Source organism: Anastrepha ludens, chromosome 4 (assembly GCF_028408465.1).
Source record: "Anastrepha ludens isolate Willacy chromosome 4, idAnaLude1.1, whole genome shotgun sequence".
In the NCBI taxonomy this organism is placed as follows: Eukaryota; Metazoa; Arthropoda; class Insecta; order Diptera; family Tephritidae; genus Anastrepha; species Anastrepha ludens.
In genome coordinates, this window is record NC_071500.1 from 116,702,258 (window position 1) to 116,719,600 (window position 17,343).

Genomic DNA, 17,343 nt, shown 5'->3' on the forward strand with positions numbered 1-17,343 from the left:
TACATTTAACAATAATTAATATAACAAATTATATTTAACTCTTTAGCCGCAAAAATAAATTATACATATATGATTTTTCCCTTTAATGTCATTTTAGCAAACGGTTTTTGTTGGAGTTGTATGTTGTACGTAGTTGTGGTAGTGCGGTGAAGTATAATTTCAAGTGGCTGTGCATCATTTTATTAATGGTTATTGCGGTACTTTTCTTGTGCTCAGCTAAAGCAGTGTAAAAAGTGTGGCATAGGAAAAACAAATTATGTATTGCACGCAGCTACTCACACATACTCGTACAAAATGCTTGAGAATAGATGAACACTTATCCCTACAAGACGCTGCTGAACACTTTAGACACAGAGCCGTTTGTGATGGCAGTAATGAGGAATTATTTAGTCAACAGTAATTACATTGTAACTATAAATATTATTAATTACTTTGCCTTAGAGTAATGTAGATATATATGTATTTTACTTATTTACATGGAATTGCTATAAGAAGGAAAATGCTTAGTTCTTTCTCGAGGCCGAAACTTTACAACTCTACTAAGCACTTTTGGAATTACAGTAGAAGCCCGATAAGTGCAATACCGATAACTGCAATTTCGCGGAAAGTACAATTCGATTTTGAGCCCATAGAAAACTCGAAAAGAGCAATAAAAAATTGCAATCTTCGGGCGCAAAAGAATTCTTGTTCGAAGAAATTTTTTACTTAATACGACAATGTATTTGCGTTCATCACGCGTGATCCAGAAGCCATTGAGCCATTTAAGGAAAAATTGACGGCGAAAATCACTGAAAAAGGATATGTAACATCACAAATATATAAAGCTGATGAAACGGGGCTCTTTTGGAAACTTTTACCAAATAAAACCTACGTTTCGAAAGATGAAAAGAGTGCTCCAGGCAACAAAGTTTCAAAAGATCGAATCAGTGTTCTTTTGTGTGCAAATGGTGATGGCAGCCACAAAATAAAACCATTAACGATCGGCAAATCTATGAATCCGCGTTGTTTTAAAAATTTTCGTCTACCGGTGAATTATGCTAGCAACAAGACTGCTTGGATGACGCGGGATATTTTCAAAAAGTGGTTCTTTGATAATTTTGTCGAAGAAGTGAAAAAATTCGCCAAAGAAAATGATGTTCCACCCAAAGCATTACTCTTGCTGGATCAAGCCCCATCTCATCCGCCCGAAGAAGAATAAGTTTGTGGTGAGATCGAAGTGATGTATTTTCCGGCCAATTGCACAGCGATTTTACAGCCAATGGATCAAGGTGTTATTAACTTGACAAAAATTCAATACAAAACATTGCTAATGGAAACCATAATTAGTGAAAAAGATTCTTCATTACATGAACTATTGAAGAAAATTGATTTGAAACCGCCATGATCATGTTGACCCAAGCATGGGGGAAATTGCTCCCTGAAATGATCGCTAAATGCTGGAAAAGCGTATTGGGTACAAGCCCAACAGTTGACGCGATTATTGAATCTAATCCAGACGATATGCCATTGGATATCGAAATTGACGACCCCCTTCTTGTTGGAGGATTACAACGGTTAAATGAGATGGTCGAAAACTATGTGGGTGAAGCAGACACAGATGAAATCCGCAAATGGGTTTTGGAATTAGGAATAGATGAAGGTGATAGTGAAGCCAATGAACCCGAAGATACTACTCAAGAAGAAACAACCGAAAAAGTCCAGCATGAATCGATTTTTGGCTGTGTCAATACAATTTTGAAATGGGGTGAACAGAATGATGTACTGTCATTCAATCAGATCGCTTGTTTGCATGATATCCGATCAAAAGCACTTGAAAAGTGTTACGAGAAAACGCAATCGAAAATAACAAAGTTCTTCCAAAAAAAATAATTGAATTTTGGAGCACACACTCATATGTCCTTCCGCATTGATCTCTTTGTATTAATTTCAATAAATATGTGTTCATTTTTCTTGAGTATCGACCTTTTGAGCTCATTAATGGCATTGAATAGAGTTATAATATTTTTCCCTAGGTATTCCTCGATCCACAGGAGAAATTCGCAAAAGTGCAATTTTTCGCTAAGTGCAATCATTGCTGAAATTTTCCAATTGTACTTATCGGGCTTCTACTGTAATGATAATTTATTTAATTTTTTATCCCAATTATATTACATATATATATATATTATATGTATGTAAATATTACCTGGAATTTCTGCTTTAGATAAATGCAAGACAATATGAAGCATAACACGGGAATGAAGTTCCACAAAAAAGAGCTCCAAATGTTTATACTAAACACAGCTACCAAAGCGCCAACCATCATCAAGAATATAGTCCCAGGCCCCAAAATTGTACCAACCATTAACATTGCCTGATAGGCAATGTACGGCATTGAAATAGAACTATTGGTCTTCACCACCGTATCCGCATCAGATAACAAATCAAATATATTGGCAATTGTGGATGGTACCCAACGTCGTCGCTGATTATAAAACTCATTAAACATCTCAGGTGAATGTGTGTAAGCGTCCGATGCCGCAGAATATTCGACGCGTAAACCTTGCTTCAAAATCAATGTGCATAACCATCGATCCTCACCCTGATCGTACTGCACATAATGCATCGGCTCATTCGATACTGTTGTATACTTTTTCATCACACTATTCTCCATAAGTGCGCTGCCACGAAATAGACTAAAACATCCGGGACTACAGAGCACACAGCCAATGACGTGCTCTGTAGCTTTCTGAAGCCAATGACCTATCGCGTATTCGAAGATTTGGTACCATACCATAGGTCCACGTCCAACTGGATGAATACGTCCACAAGCTGCACCCAACTCCTCTATGGCTTTCATGCGATCAATTAAAAGCTGAACGGCTTGCGGTTGGAAGTCAATATCACCATCCAATGCCAAAAGAAATGTGTTCTCCGCGATAACTGCCTTGCGTCGCGCAGATATACCATCTAGTTCCATTATTCGAAAACCAAGTAAGTAATACATGTACATGACCTGAGACCAGCGCTTCTTGTGTCTGATTTTGTCTTTATTTTTTAGATGAGCTATCATTTTCGACCGACCTGGCAATGTCCACACTAGTCGACCACCGTATGGAGTTTCAGTCTTCACTGGGGGCTTTATTTTCAAGTTGACACCATATACCTCGAAGCAAGCCTTTTCAATGCTAATGATTAAGGTTTTTACATATTGGTTCATCGGAGGATTTCGGGGATTCTCACTCAACCTTTCGTCGAGCACAAACGCGTCGTCGAAGAATATGTTTGCTAATGAAATACAAAAAAGGGAAATTTGTTAACAAAATCACATTCAGGAGTACGCATTATAGGTTTTGAACAGGATGTCGTGCTGTTGTGATGACTAAACTGTTTTTCAGATATTAAGAAAAAAGCAAAAACCGCAATCATTGCAACAGGGAAAGCAGAGGCGGTTCTCATAAGCACCCGTAAGAAATCGAAGCGAGTTGCCGTGCAACCTTCAGACACAACCCGTAGAAACAGCGTGTTTATTAGACGTACCGTTAGATGAGATAGACGATTACGACCGGTGGCTGTACTGGCAGGGTTTGATGAACTACTCTAACAACAACTTGAGTCTACGTGTCAACTTAATAACTGGGCGGGATACCTCACCATAAACATAGTTTTGATCTACTTTCGGAATAGGTAACACAAAAGGGGCCACTATGTACGATGTGCTCCCAATAATGATTTTTCACTAAATTACATTTGATATACATTGTAAGCGTTAAAAATGGCAATTATGCAAAGATGATTTTCGGGAGCGTGTTTATTACTTGACTACTCACTTTTTTTTTTTATTTTTTGTTCACTCCTCTCGGGAGCATAGGGCCTCGGCAAGACTTGTCTTGCGTTGGTTTCGTTAATCTATTTGATTTCTGACAGGGTAGGTGATTGGCCTGCTGGTACTCACAGTACTCTTCTATAATTTTTTTAGTTCAAATACTTACTCTCTAACTCGTAGTACTCATTGTCTGGTTTACCACCGTTGATGTGTAATTTCGCCATGCGCCGTGCACACTGATCCTCGTCCAGTCGAACAATTGATTTCAAAAATTCCATCATCTCTTCTTGAGTTTCATGCCACATTGTTGCACACACAATCAATTGGGGTATTTTGTCGCTTTCCGTAACATCTGTCAGTGAACCCGAAGACAGTTCGTCCTTAGAAGTATCCAATAAGGGTCCGAAAGTGCATAGTAAATTTTTTTGTACACAGAGTTAATAAAATTATTAAATATTTTTCCAATCACAACGCGGCAAAACTTTATGTAAGGCTAATATATTGCAAAGATTTGACACATGCAAATTAAAAATAGGTAGTAATCCATGTATATAATAATCTAGTTCTGCCTCTAAAAAATAGTTTTCGTTCATTTACTTGTGCTAACAATTATTGATATTGCATTGGATGTACTTTTTTATATTAAGCAAAGTATACATATATGCAACGCAAATCTTAACGGCTGAAAACTCACCACAAGCAGCTATGGCCATCGGCTCTAAGGATGCCATTATTAATAAAACTGCAAAGGCAAAAGCTTCTCCTTACGTAACACATGGGCTGAAAAGCTCCGGCCCTAACAAAGAAAACACGTTTTTTTTTTTCAAAATTAGCTTCAGTATCAACAACGTAATTTGCATCAAGAACAACGCAATCACTCCAACGCCACTTTAACATTTCATTACCACTTTTATAGAACGATTTATCTTTTGCCTCAAAATAGGCTTCAGTTTCAGCGACAACCTCTTCATTCGAGCGAGCATTTTTTTAGGTCTGCAAACAGCCAGAAGTCGCTGGGAGCCAAATCTGGTAAATACGGGGATGTGGGAGCAATTAGATATTCAGTTCATGTAGTTTTGCCATTGTTTTGATTTTTTAGCCAATTTTTATTACGTTTAAACATGGCCAAACACTGCTCAGAATCATCAACACGTTCTTGTTGTTTGTCAATAGTGAGCGAACGCGGCACCCTCTTTGAACAGAGCTTGCTCAAAGTCGAATGCTCATGTAATACGAGGTGTGTTCAAAAAGTGTCGTGAATTTAATTATTTATTCATTAATATCTATTTTGACCCCTTCAAAGTAATCCCCATGACATATTATGCACTTGTGCCAACGTTTTTTCAAATCTTCGAAGCACTTCAAAAAATCATTTTTTTTTTTAATCTTGTTCAGCTCCTCCTTCGATGCCGCCTTTATCTCGTCAATCGTAGCGTAAGCTGAAGAGGCTCATGAAAGGACGACGCCTCTTCAGTTTAGGGAACAAGAAAAAGTCACAGGGGGCCAGATGTGGGGAATACGGTGGATGTGACATCTTTAGTGTGTTGTTTTACCCTGTGGCAAGAACTCATGATGTACAACGCCCCTACAATCGAAGAAAACGGTAAGCAAAACTTTTACATTCGACATAACTTGGCGCGCTTTTTTCGGTCTTGGTTAGTGAGGCAGCTTCCATTGAGATGATTGAGTTTTGGTTTCCACGTCATTACCATAAACTCACGATTCGTCACCAGTTATGACCCTCTGGAGCAAATTTTGGTCGTCGCGGACAGAGTCCAACATCTCATTGTCAATATTCATTCATGCGATGCTGCTTTTGGTCAAAATTGGTACGAATTTTGCGGCGACCCGCCTCATGAGCAAATCATTGAAAAAAATCGAATGGCAGTAGCCAATCGATATGTCTAGATCCTCAACAACTTCTCTAACTGTTCGGGCGTCCGGCACGCTTTTCGTCGTTTACATCTTCTCGGCCTTCTGAGAACATTTTGTACCATCGATAAACGTTGCTTTGGTCCAAAGTAGCTTATCCGTATGACCAGTCAACATTCGGAAAGCATCCGCGCATTCAATTTCGTTTTTCACGCAAAATTTGATACAGGTTCTTTGATCCAACTTTTTGAATAGAAAAATCGAAGAGCTAAAACACGTGCAAGCAAAGCAGCTGTCAACAATTAACTCAACCTTCAAAATGGCCGAACGCGGAGTCCCCATAACACTTTTCAAGCCATTGCTTCGTTTGAACGGTAAGAAGCAGTGTAAACTTAAAACACGAAATTCTTTTTTATCCATTGTTTTGAAAATAAAAAAGTAGCAACACTCTTAGCACGAAAAATGAATAGAAAATCATGAAAATTTAACAGCTGTGTTTTTAAGGCTAGTATCATACTAACTGAAAAAGAGGTGAATACAATAATACTAGTGCCATCTATGTGTTAGGCCCGTGACTTTTCAGCCCATGTGTCATCGTCGAAATAAAGCAAAAACTTATCATTTATTTAACCTAATAATAGTGTTACCTTTCTTGATAAAGACTCTTCATTGAAATCGATGATACGCCGATTCATTGCTATGCACTGATCCACCAAAAAACCGCAATACCATGGACATATGAACAGTTTTTCTGTTGGTGCATTTTTTTCATTTCGTGGACGCCAAATGTGTCGCGTTACCCACAGCTGCGAAAGCCACCATAATGGCCATATCCATAGATTATTCGCGACAATACTACCAGTAAACTCGTGATGTACATTTCCTATTAGTGCCAAATAATCGGGGAAAAAAGCATGAAAGGCACACACATTCGCCCCGCGCGTCAATGAGATCCACAAAGCGATTGCAATAGAAGTGGGACCAACCAAGCTAAACGGCAGTGCAAAGCTAAATTCCTGAATTTTTATTTTGCAGGCAAATTTTGCGCAGATATAGCATAAATATGAAGAGCACACTTGCAGTAATAGAACGTATATGGCTGTACTGGCATTGGTTGAAATTGTAAAAGTACGTGAGGGATGTGTTACATTGCGTTGGAGAGATATTGAATCGTCTAAATGCTACGGAAAAATTAAATGAAACAAATGAACTAAAATGAAAACCATTTAGCTCCAAAATATTCTGTCAAAAAGAGAAAAAGTCCTGAAGTCGACTTAAATATTAATTGATTTTGTATTAATATATATAATTATTAAAACAGTTGTGGGAGATTTTTTTGTTTTGTCATTTAAGCTTTTCCTCCCATTAAGAATAATAACTTTAATTAATGTATGATTGAAGAGAAATAAGAGCTTGAAATACCTTAAAATTGTTTTCCAAATGGAAATAAATTGACTCAAAATATCTTATACGAGATATGTAAAAGTAACGCGTATTTTGTGTTTTTTCAAAAATTATTTATTTATTCATTAATATCCATTTTCCCCCCCTTCAAAGTAATCCCCATGAGATATTATGCACTTGTGCCAACGTTTTTCAATCTTCGAAGCACTTCAAAAAATCATTTTTTTATCTCGTTCAGCTCCTCCTTCGATGCCGTCTTTATCTCGTCAATCGTAGCGTAGCGTCGTCCTTTCATGGGCGTCTTCAGTTTCGAGAACAAGAAAAAGTCACAGGTGGCCAGATCTGGGGAATACAGCGACTGTGGCATCATTAGTGTATTGTTTTTGGCCAAAAAGTCGCGCACAAGCAACGATGTGTAGGAGGGGCGTTATCGTGATGCAGAGCCAATTTTTGCGCATAACTTGCTGGTAATATTCCTTATTGACTGTTTTACCCTGTGGCAAGAACTCATGACGCACAACGCCCCTACAATCGAAGAAAACGGTAAGCAAAACTTTTACATTCGACCGAACTTGGCGCGCTTTTTTCGGTCTTGGTTCGTGCGGCAGCTAGTTAAAGAATGATTTCATTCACAAATAATAAATAAAAATAGTTAAGTAAATTCTAAGTATAATAATGCAGGGCTGAACAAATCCAAACATATTTTAAGAATACCAAAAGATAAACATATGTATTTTAAGAATAACAAAAGGTAGACATATTTTAAGAAAAACAAAAGATAAACATATGTATTTTAAGAATAACAAGAGATAAACATGTTTTTCCTAAACAGCAAGCAAAGAAACTAATATACAAGTCGTGTACCTAAAACAGTAAGATGAGGTATAAGTATAAATACGACTGTCGAATATATTGGCAGTCAGTCCAGTATTAACATAGTGTTAAGAACTACCCTAAAATTTAATTAAAAAAACGAATACCAGTCTAACGGCTAGACGCGATAGAAGTAAACCTTCCGTAAAACAAACTGAGAGAGAATGAGACGAAAGCAGCATTAGGAGCCGGATAATTATAGGTTCATTATAATATTGCTATAAAGTTCATATTTTATTTTCTCCATTTTATTATTATTCATCCTCAATGTTTTCAATTTCAACAAATGATACGAGTGGCTTATGATAGCTAAAATATGATACAAATGCTTTGGCTTCGATGTTGTCAACATATCTTTGAAATACCGCGTCAATTGTTGTTTTTGATCGTGTTGTCGATTCAGTGCGATTGTTACACATTTTTAAATTGAATGTTGTATTGAGAAAGTCAATTAAAGGACCGCTATGTCCAATGCAAAATTTATGTTAAAATCGCCACTTAAAATCATTGGAACTTAATCGTAATCTTTTCTAAGTATCCGCGATACATCTGGTGTATACTTTATTTTTTTCTGTCGATATTCACGAGACTTTTCTGCATTATTTTTCGGCATAATTGCGGTAAATATTTAAAAATGAAAATATTTACGAATATAAAAATACGGACGCTATACAGCACACGCGGTTGCTATTATGAGCGTCGTAACGCGTATATTACACAGACATACGAACATACACACAAACATTCGTAGGACGCTTGGTCTAAGCAAGTATTTGGTAGTGTAGTATAGGTATACATAATGCCTTCTCGCTCACCGTGGCTCCGTAATACGCAGGCGCGCACACACACGTACTAGCATACATACAAACATACATACGTATGACGCTTGAACTAAACACCAAAGCAAGTAATAGGCAGTGCAGTATACATACTACAATACTCACTATACTAGCGTGGCTCAGCAGTACGCAGCCACACACATTGTACGTATATCAACATATAACGCTTCGTAGCTAAGAGTGGTGAGGCTACGAAGCACCGCACAAAGAGGAGACGGAGAATAGGGAACGCTGTATAACTGTGTTCTATCTCATTCTCTCGCAGGCTATATACAAGGGTTGGGCCTTTACAACATTTATTGGATTGTTTATACTTACATTGTAAACAATTGTAAATAATGTAAACAATTGTAAACGTTTACCAGCATATGTCTAGAACTATATACGAACGACGTATTGAGCAAGCGCTTAATGTCTACTCTCTAGCAGCTTATTATTTGTATCCATATCATGACCGAAACAAGTTAGATCCTGATAAAACTGCAAAAGTAACGGATTTCCTTGAGCGAAGATGCCTGTTTATATTGGAGAATGGCATCTATAAAATATCCACATATGGCAGAAACAGCTTTGAAATAAAATTGACCAAATCAATGAAGAATCGGACAGTGAAAATTAATAAAAATATTAAAATACTAAATATTAAAGCGTATTTTTTTATTATTTTTATTACAAGCTTGGAAAACTGTTTGAAAAATAGTGAAAATGCTTAATTAGTAGTAGATTGTTTCTGATTCATAAAAAAAAGCAAAAAAAATGAATTGTGTACGTAAACAATTAGCTTGTAAACAATTACATTGTTTACATGTAAACAATTGCTGTAAACAATGTAAACAGTTTACAGGCCCAACCCTGCTATATACTATAAGATCTATATGTATGTCTCTTTTTAGTGTCGCTTTTTCGTTTCATCGAGTCTCAAATCACTCCCAACGATTCTAAAGAAGTTTTCACTTCAATAATAATTTTTTTTATTTTTCCAAAGTCAAGCTAGTCCTTAACTATCTTCCAAGTCTTTAACTAGCTTTCATTGAGTTGATTGAGTTTTGGTTTCCACGTCATTACCATAAACTCACGATTCGTCAACAGTTATGACTCTCTGGAGCAAATTTTGGTCGTCGCGGACAGAGTCCAACATCTCATTAGCAATGTTCATGCGATGCTGCTTTTGGTCGAAATTAAGCAGTTTTGGTACGAATTTTGCGGCGACCCGTCTCATGAACAAATCATTGAAAAAAATCGAATGGCACTAGCCAATCGATATGTCTAGGTCCTCAGCAACTTCTCTAACGGTGATTCGACGATTGGCCAATACCATTTTCTTCACTTCATCAATTTTTTCGTCTGTTGTTGAAGTGCTCGGGCGTCCGGCACGCTCCTCGTCGTTTACATCTTCTCGACCTTCTGAGAACATTTTGTACCACCGATAAACGTTGCTTTGGTCCAAAGTAGATTTTCCGTATGACACAGTCAACATTCGGAATGCAACCGCGCACTTAATTTCGTTTTTAACTTTTGTTTTTTTTTTGCCTCCTTTATTAATTACACCTGTCGTATGACACCATGATTCAATTATTAAAGGTTTGCTCACTTGTGACATTCGAATTCTGACACTCCCTTACAAAAGGTCGCAGTTAAGGGGGGGTAGGGTCACAAAATCGAAATTTTTTTTCTTCACTCATCTTATAGTAAATCATTTCAAGAATGTTGTGTCAAAATTTTAAGTGGATCGGAGCAGAACTCTCAAAGTTATAGCCTTTGTAGGCACTCTACCTCGAATGCGGAGCATCGATAGATGCTTGGAGTCATTTTTTCAAACGCGTTTTTCCCGAAACGACTTCTTAAAAGTCGGTGCCAATCACAACTCCGAAACTATTCAACCGATTCTTTTCAAATTTGGCACACGTTTTCTAAATCAAAAATACCTCCCCCCCCCCCCCAACGCCCCCCCACTGTTTTTTTTTTATTTTTATTTTTTTTCATACTTATACTTTAACTGAAAAATTCGACTTTTTTAGTTTCAGATGATTCTACGACGAATGCCGATTGGCACCGCAGAGCACCTCTCGAAAAACATATCTCCAAAAAAACTCTGTCATGGGCTTATTTGTCAATATTTTATTATTAATATTTTTTAAAAACTTATTGAAAAGATGTACAATAACATGCAACTGATTTTATTAAAGTATCTTAAGCCATATTTCTGTAAAAAATTCAAAATTTTTTTTTTAGCGCTAAACCCTACCACCCCCTTAAGAAGGGCGAAGAAAGTGAAAAAATTAAATACCTTTTTGGTAAAAATGGTAGCAAAAAATGTTTTCTTTTTACTTAAATTATAAATGGTACAAACAGAAATTGCCAGGAATGATATTAAAAACAAAGGTTATTAAGTTAAAACCAAATTGATATTTTGTGAATTAATTTTAAAATTGAAAACTGATCAATATGATGCTATTATCTATATTATAGGATTATATCCCTAATAAAAGCCTCTTAGAGAAGAAGCGGACTCATCATAAACTTAGTTGACTAACAACAAGCTGTAAACATACTCACGCCTTGCTTTTCTATGCTATGCCCATGTAAGTTTTGAGTCTTGACCCCCAAGTCGCTATTATTCTAACATTCTTAACTCCTTGACAAACATACCCGGGGTATGAAACACAAAATGTTAGAAAATGTTGCTTGTAATAGTGAAGGCTTCTCGACAGGCAATGGTACACCTGCGAATGTACATATTTCTGCCATGAAAAAACTCCTTATAAAAAATCATCTGCCATCAGGAGGCATTGGATCCAAATTCTCAAAACGTTCATATTTCACATTCATTGCCCCAAAAATATGTTCTATGATATCCTGATTTAAGCTGTATGTCAGGATGTTTTCCATATCGTTTTGGTTATGGACATACCGAGCAAATGCTTATACCCCTTTTGAAAACGAAATGTTTTTCCTACAAATTTTACTTTTCTTCCACTTTTGCTACAAATTTCTAGAGTTAGCAACCCAGTGTCTTGCTAAGGGAGCCGATTTGTCAAGAGGGAATGAGAAAGCTGCTTACTGAGCAAACCTTTTATTATTGAATCATGGTATGACACTAAGTAATTCTTTCTACAGTATTGATTTCATAACATTAATCATTATCAATATTACATTTTGGTTAAGTTTTGAGTGAGTTTACAAGTGTAAGTACATAGCTTTAAATTATTCTAGTTATCAGTTAAATTATTGAGTTGGGGTTGGTCGTTTGAGCCGCCAGGAGTTTGCCCTTTCTGCTGATGGGAGTTGTCGCATGTCAGTATATTTATGGTTCATTAAACGGACAATATGATTTATGCTGCGATTGAGGATGATTTCTGCTACTGTATTGATGTTAAGGTCGCGATGAATAACTTAGTTTGGGACGTACTAAGGTGCATTGGTTATAGTTCTGAGTATTTTTGATTGTAGTCGCCGAATAATGTTAATGTTACTTTTACTTGCAGTTCCCCAGATTTCTATGCCGTATGCCCAGATTGGCAAAATCACAGTTTTACATATAACAGTTTTATTTAGCAATGACAGTTTCGAGCGCCTGCCAAGTAGCCAGTATAGTTGTCGGAATCTGTTTTTTACCTTATTTCTTTTCAACGTAATATGTTCTTTCCAGAGAAGCTTGGAGTCAATAGCCATTCCAAGGTATCTTGCTTTGGTGTCTATCGGGATTTATGAATCGTTTTGATTTTCATTAACAAATAGTAGTCGAATGGAGGATACTGTTTAAGTTTAAATAATAAACCCTTGTGCCACACGCTGTCGAAAGCTTTCGCTACATCAAAATACACAGCAAAGCATGTATTTCTTTTATCAATTTCTGACAATATTTTATTTATTACTCTATGTACCTGTTGTATTGTTGAATGTTTTTTACGAAATCCGAATTGGCGTGAAGGAAATAAGTTTCGCGCCTGTAATATGGGGTCAAGGCGGTCAAGTATAAGCTTCTCAAAAAGTTTAGATAATGATGATAATTGGTCTGTATGAAGAAGCTTCAGAGCCGTTTTTATTAGGTTTGGGTATTGCGATGACTTCAGCAACCTTCCAAGGCAGTGAAAAGTACTTCATTCGTAATGCTGAGCTAAATATACAGGGATGAACGATATGAAGTGTTACCAACTTCTCACTGCTTGTATCTGTAAAACAGGTCATGACATCAACGTCAAAATTGTTCTAATGACAGTTCAATATATTGTTTATAAGCCATCAAAAGCATTTGCGTCTCCGTTCTGGTGAATTTTTTTTTTCTGTAATAGTGTGATTGCGTTATATTTGGCTGGAAAATCACAACCAGCCATTGTTCGTGAGCTCAGTCACCTCAAAGTGAATATAATGTTTGTGTATCGCACTATAAAACGTTACAATGATACTGGTAGCATTGCAAAACGCTATGGAGGTGGACCATAAAAAACCGCAACAACGCCAGAAATGGTTCGGAAAGTGAAGGCTCGACTTGAACGAAATCCACGTCGAAGTGGAAGAAAAATGGCCAAAGAACTGAAAATATCGCAAGACAGCATTCGACGCATATTGAAAAATGAGCTCAAGGTCAAGGCTTACAAGTTCCAAAAAGCACACGATCTTTCACCCCAGCAAAACAAAGTTCGGTGCGAAAGAGCAAAGGAGTTGTTGCGCTTTCACGAACGTGGGGAATTTCCTTAGATTATGTTTCCTGATGAAAAAAGTTGCCCAATTGAACAGTTCATGAACAATCAAAACGATCGTGTTTACTTGACCGAACGCTCATACGAGAATTTGAGCCTACATATGGCCACTCGAAGCAATTTCCCATCGCAAGTAATGGTTTGGGCCGCAGTGACCTCTGATGGACGCTCTCCAATCGTTTTTATCGAGCCTGGTGTCAAAGTGAATTCGACTTATTATCGGGAAAATGTTTTAGAAGCTGCTTTAGAGCCGTGGACACGCAAACATTTCGGTCGTAGACCATGGACGTTCCAACAGGACTCGGCACCGTCTCATAAAGCTCGTGTGAACCAAGAATGGTTAAAAAATCATGTTCCACACTTCATTTCGTCCACACAATGGCTCTCGAATTCGTCAGACGCAAATCCGATGGACTATTCCATCTGGTCCATTTTGGAGAGCAAGACTAAAAAATATGCCAGTATGGATGCGCTGTTAAGCGAGTATACGAGAATGGGCCAAAATACCTCAAGATCACATTCGTACAGCTTGCAACTCATTTTTGACCGTTTGAAGGCTATAGTCAAGACAAAAGGTGGTCACATCGAGCTAAAGTGAATATATGTTCAAATTGTAATCATTTTTGAATAATTTTGTCTTTGAAATCAATAAAAACTAATTTCGTTTTGAATAGGTATTACTTCATATCGTTCACCCTGTATTTCTTAAGTAGAGAGTGGCTTTGTCAGGTAACTCCTTTAGACTGCTTCCGTCATAGCCAGGGGATTTATTTACGTCAGTTTTTGTCTCAATTGCTATTCGTATTTCTTTCGAAGTAATTTGCTTTTTCTTTTAGTGTTTTCGCCCAAGAATTTGTCCTTGTCCTTAGAGCGGGTTGTGCATAACTGCGTTGTCGATTTTTTTGCAGGCCTTCCATAGTGTATAGTTTGTAGCTCTAGTAGCTCTTTTTTCGTCCTTGTCCACTTTTTATATATCTTTAATTTCTTTTGTTGCTATATTCAGCCTTTTTTTAATACCTGGTGAACCTGTAGATTGCCATTGTTGCCTTAGTTTTCGTTTTTCTCTGATTTTTTCCTAGATTTTATGAGGTAATTTGTGTTTGTTGTTACTCATCTTTATTTTAGGTGTGGAAGTTGTTGTCGCATACACTATACTGTCATTCAAGTTTAGAGGGACTTTAATGTTAAGTTTAGAGGGACTTTAATGTTAAGGCTTTGCTCCATAATTTCACGAAAATAGTTCCAGTTCGTATATATATATATATAATTAGCGCGTACACCCTTTTTGGGTGTTTGGCCGAGCTCCTCCTCCTATTTGTGGTGTGCGTCTTGATGTTGTTCCACAAATGGGTCCCTACAGTCTCAAGACGACTCCGAACGGCAGATATTTTTATGAGGAGCTTTTTCATGGCAGAAATACACTCGGAGGTTTGCCATTGCCTGCCGAGGGGCGACCGCTATTAGAAAAATGTTTTTATTAATTTTGGTTTCACCGAGATTCGAACCAACGTTCTCTCTGTGAATTCCGAATGGTAACCACGCACCAACCCATTCGGCTACGGCGGCCCAGTTCGTATAATTATTGTAAAATTTATGTGTGTTGTAGTTTAGGATAGGACTGGTTTCATAGCTTAATAATATTGGAGAATGGTCAGATGAGAAGTCAAAGCTTGGAGTTACTTCCAGTTGCTCACTTTTAATATCTTTCGTAATGTAAAAGTCAATTAAATCAGGTCGCTTCCGCATATCAGTTGGCCAATAAGTTGGTTCTCCAAAGCTTGAAAAGTTACTTTTATTTTCTATAATTGCATCGTAAAGATTTTTTGCTTTCGTGTTTGTTATTCTGGATCCCGATAAGCTATACTTTGCATTGAAATCTCCGCCTGCAATAAAACGGCCTTCAAGAGTTTTAAGAAAGTCAAAGTATAGTGTCTTAGAATTTTTATGTTTAAGAGGGCAGTATATGCCAGAAAGGGTTAAATGTCCACTAAAGTCCTCAATTTGTATAGATGTCGCTTGCAAGTAGTCCTGCCTACAGTGGTTCACATCAATGCATTTAATGTCTTTGTTTATAATTACTGCCGTTCCACCATGTGCCTTGTCATCAGGGCGATTGGTGTGATAAATACATAGTATAGTTAGGAATGTTTAAATAATTTCTATCTGTGAAATGTGTTTCAGATATTAGAGCTGCGCCTATGTTATTGTTTTTTAGGAATGTTTTTAGATCCAGTGCATGTTGGCTTAGACCATTAGCGTTCCACAGGACAATTCTTAATTTATCTTGTTTGTTCATTAAATTTAGCGAAAACTAACGTGATTATGTTTATCATTGCATACATTTGTGAGATTAACTATTTCATCATATAGTATCTTTCAACTCTGAAATTTCTTTGCTTTCCGTTATAGTTCTCCAATAGATTGAGCATCATTTTTAGCGTTTATGGCTGTTACTTGGGCGTAAGATAAATTTGGTGTTGTAGTACTGTGTTGGGTTGTCACATTTTCTAGTGTAGTTTGTGATGCAACTTTTTCTTCTGTGTTTGTAATTGTGGGATTTTTCTGTCTGAGACTTGGAAATTGCTGTATTTTTAATGATTTATAAATCATACAGCCCTTGTAATTGGCTGTGTGGTTTTTACCACAGAGAGCACATTTTATTTGGTTAATGTCCCTTACTGGACGTTCTATGGCTTTATGACTTCCAGCAAATTTGACACACACAGGTGTTTTAAAACAAAAATTGTTTGTGTGACCGTATTCTTGGCAGTTTGTGCATTGAGGCAAAGTGCGTTTTTGATGTACAGGCTCAAATTTAATTTTGCAATGTAGTAGATGTGTTGTAGTGTATATATCTTTGTTGTTGGGTTTGGTTTTAATTTAAGTGGAAACAGTGGCAAAGGTGCTTTGGTAGTAGCGTGTAAGATATTATGAATATTTGTAACCTCATGTCCAAGTTCACCTAATTCTTTTACAATTTCACCTTTATCTGTGGAGTTGTGCGAGTTCCTCAGTATCACCTTAAATCCCCTTTGTTCTTTGGGCTTATATGTATAATACTGAGTATTTTTTTCTTATAATAATTTAGTGATTTGTGTATAGTGTTATGACTCTTTTGGTTGAATTTTTGCTTCATTGTTTTGCAGGACTTTCAGTTCAAAAACGCAATTCGGAAATTTGATTAGCGCATCGGTTAAATATTTAACGAATTCAACATTCTGTACCAATATAGGTGGTGGTTTTGGAGTTTTAGATTTTTGCTGCTCATTAGTGTTGTTTGTCCCACTGTTTTCTTTTTATGTTACTTTTTCTTTTTCATCATCAAGAGAGAGTATATTAAATCTGTTTGATGTCAGAGTATGCGGGATTGATTTGTTATTTGTTGGTTTACTTATCCAGTAGGTTGTAATTGTTTTTTGGTTTGCTAATGTTTTATGTTTCTGGTGGTTTTTCTTGTTTCTGTATTCTTATCTGGAGAATTACGTGTTCCCTTTGGAAGAGAAAGTTCTTTGTTGTTCCCACCTGCTTTTGTCTGCATAACAGTGTTTGGGCATGTAACAAGCGGTTCTGCTTGTTGATGCTGATGTTGTAAATATTGTGATTGTTGTTGCGCTTGTGAGAGCTACCAGACAAGTGGTGGGATAAGAAATGCTGATTAGATCAATTGGAGTTTGGCATTGCTGATGTCATAAGAGAGGAGTTGTGGGTATAGAGTTAACGGCGGTTGCGAGATGAGGCTGGAGTTAGCACTTTTACGTTGCTTTTGCGCTGGTTAGCGGAGCCTCTCTTTGGGAGGAGAGCGCCCCACAGGCATTTTAAATGTTACATTTTTTCACTAGTAGTTTTTATT

At 37.0% G+C, this 17,343-nt stretch overlaps 1 protein-coding gene across 1 annotated transcript in view; it reads right to left on the bottom strand.

The window, feature by feature from the left end:
• LOC128860788 (chitin synthase chs-2) overlaps positions 1 to 17,343 on the bottom strand; it is a 42,618-nt gene that overhangs the window by 12,175 nt on the left and 13,100 nt on the right. Inside the window, exons 7-9 of the mRNA XM_054098533.1 lie at positions 6,325 to 6,858; positions 3,972 to 4,185; positions 2,186 to 3,267 (exon numbers count right to left, since the gene is read on the bottom strand). Of these exons, the coding sequence (XP_053954508.1) occupies positions 2,186 to 3,267; positions 3,972 to 4,185; positions 6,325 to 6,858 (1,830 nt within the window). The remainder of the gene's footprint in view (positions 1 to 2,185; positions 3,268 to 3,971; positions 4,186 to 6,324; positions 6,859 to 17,343) is intronic.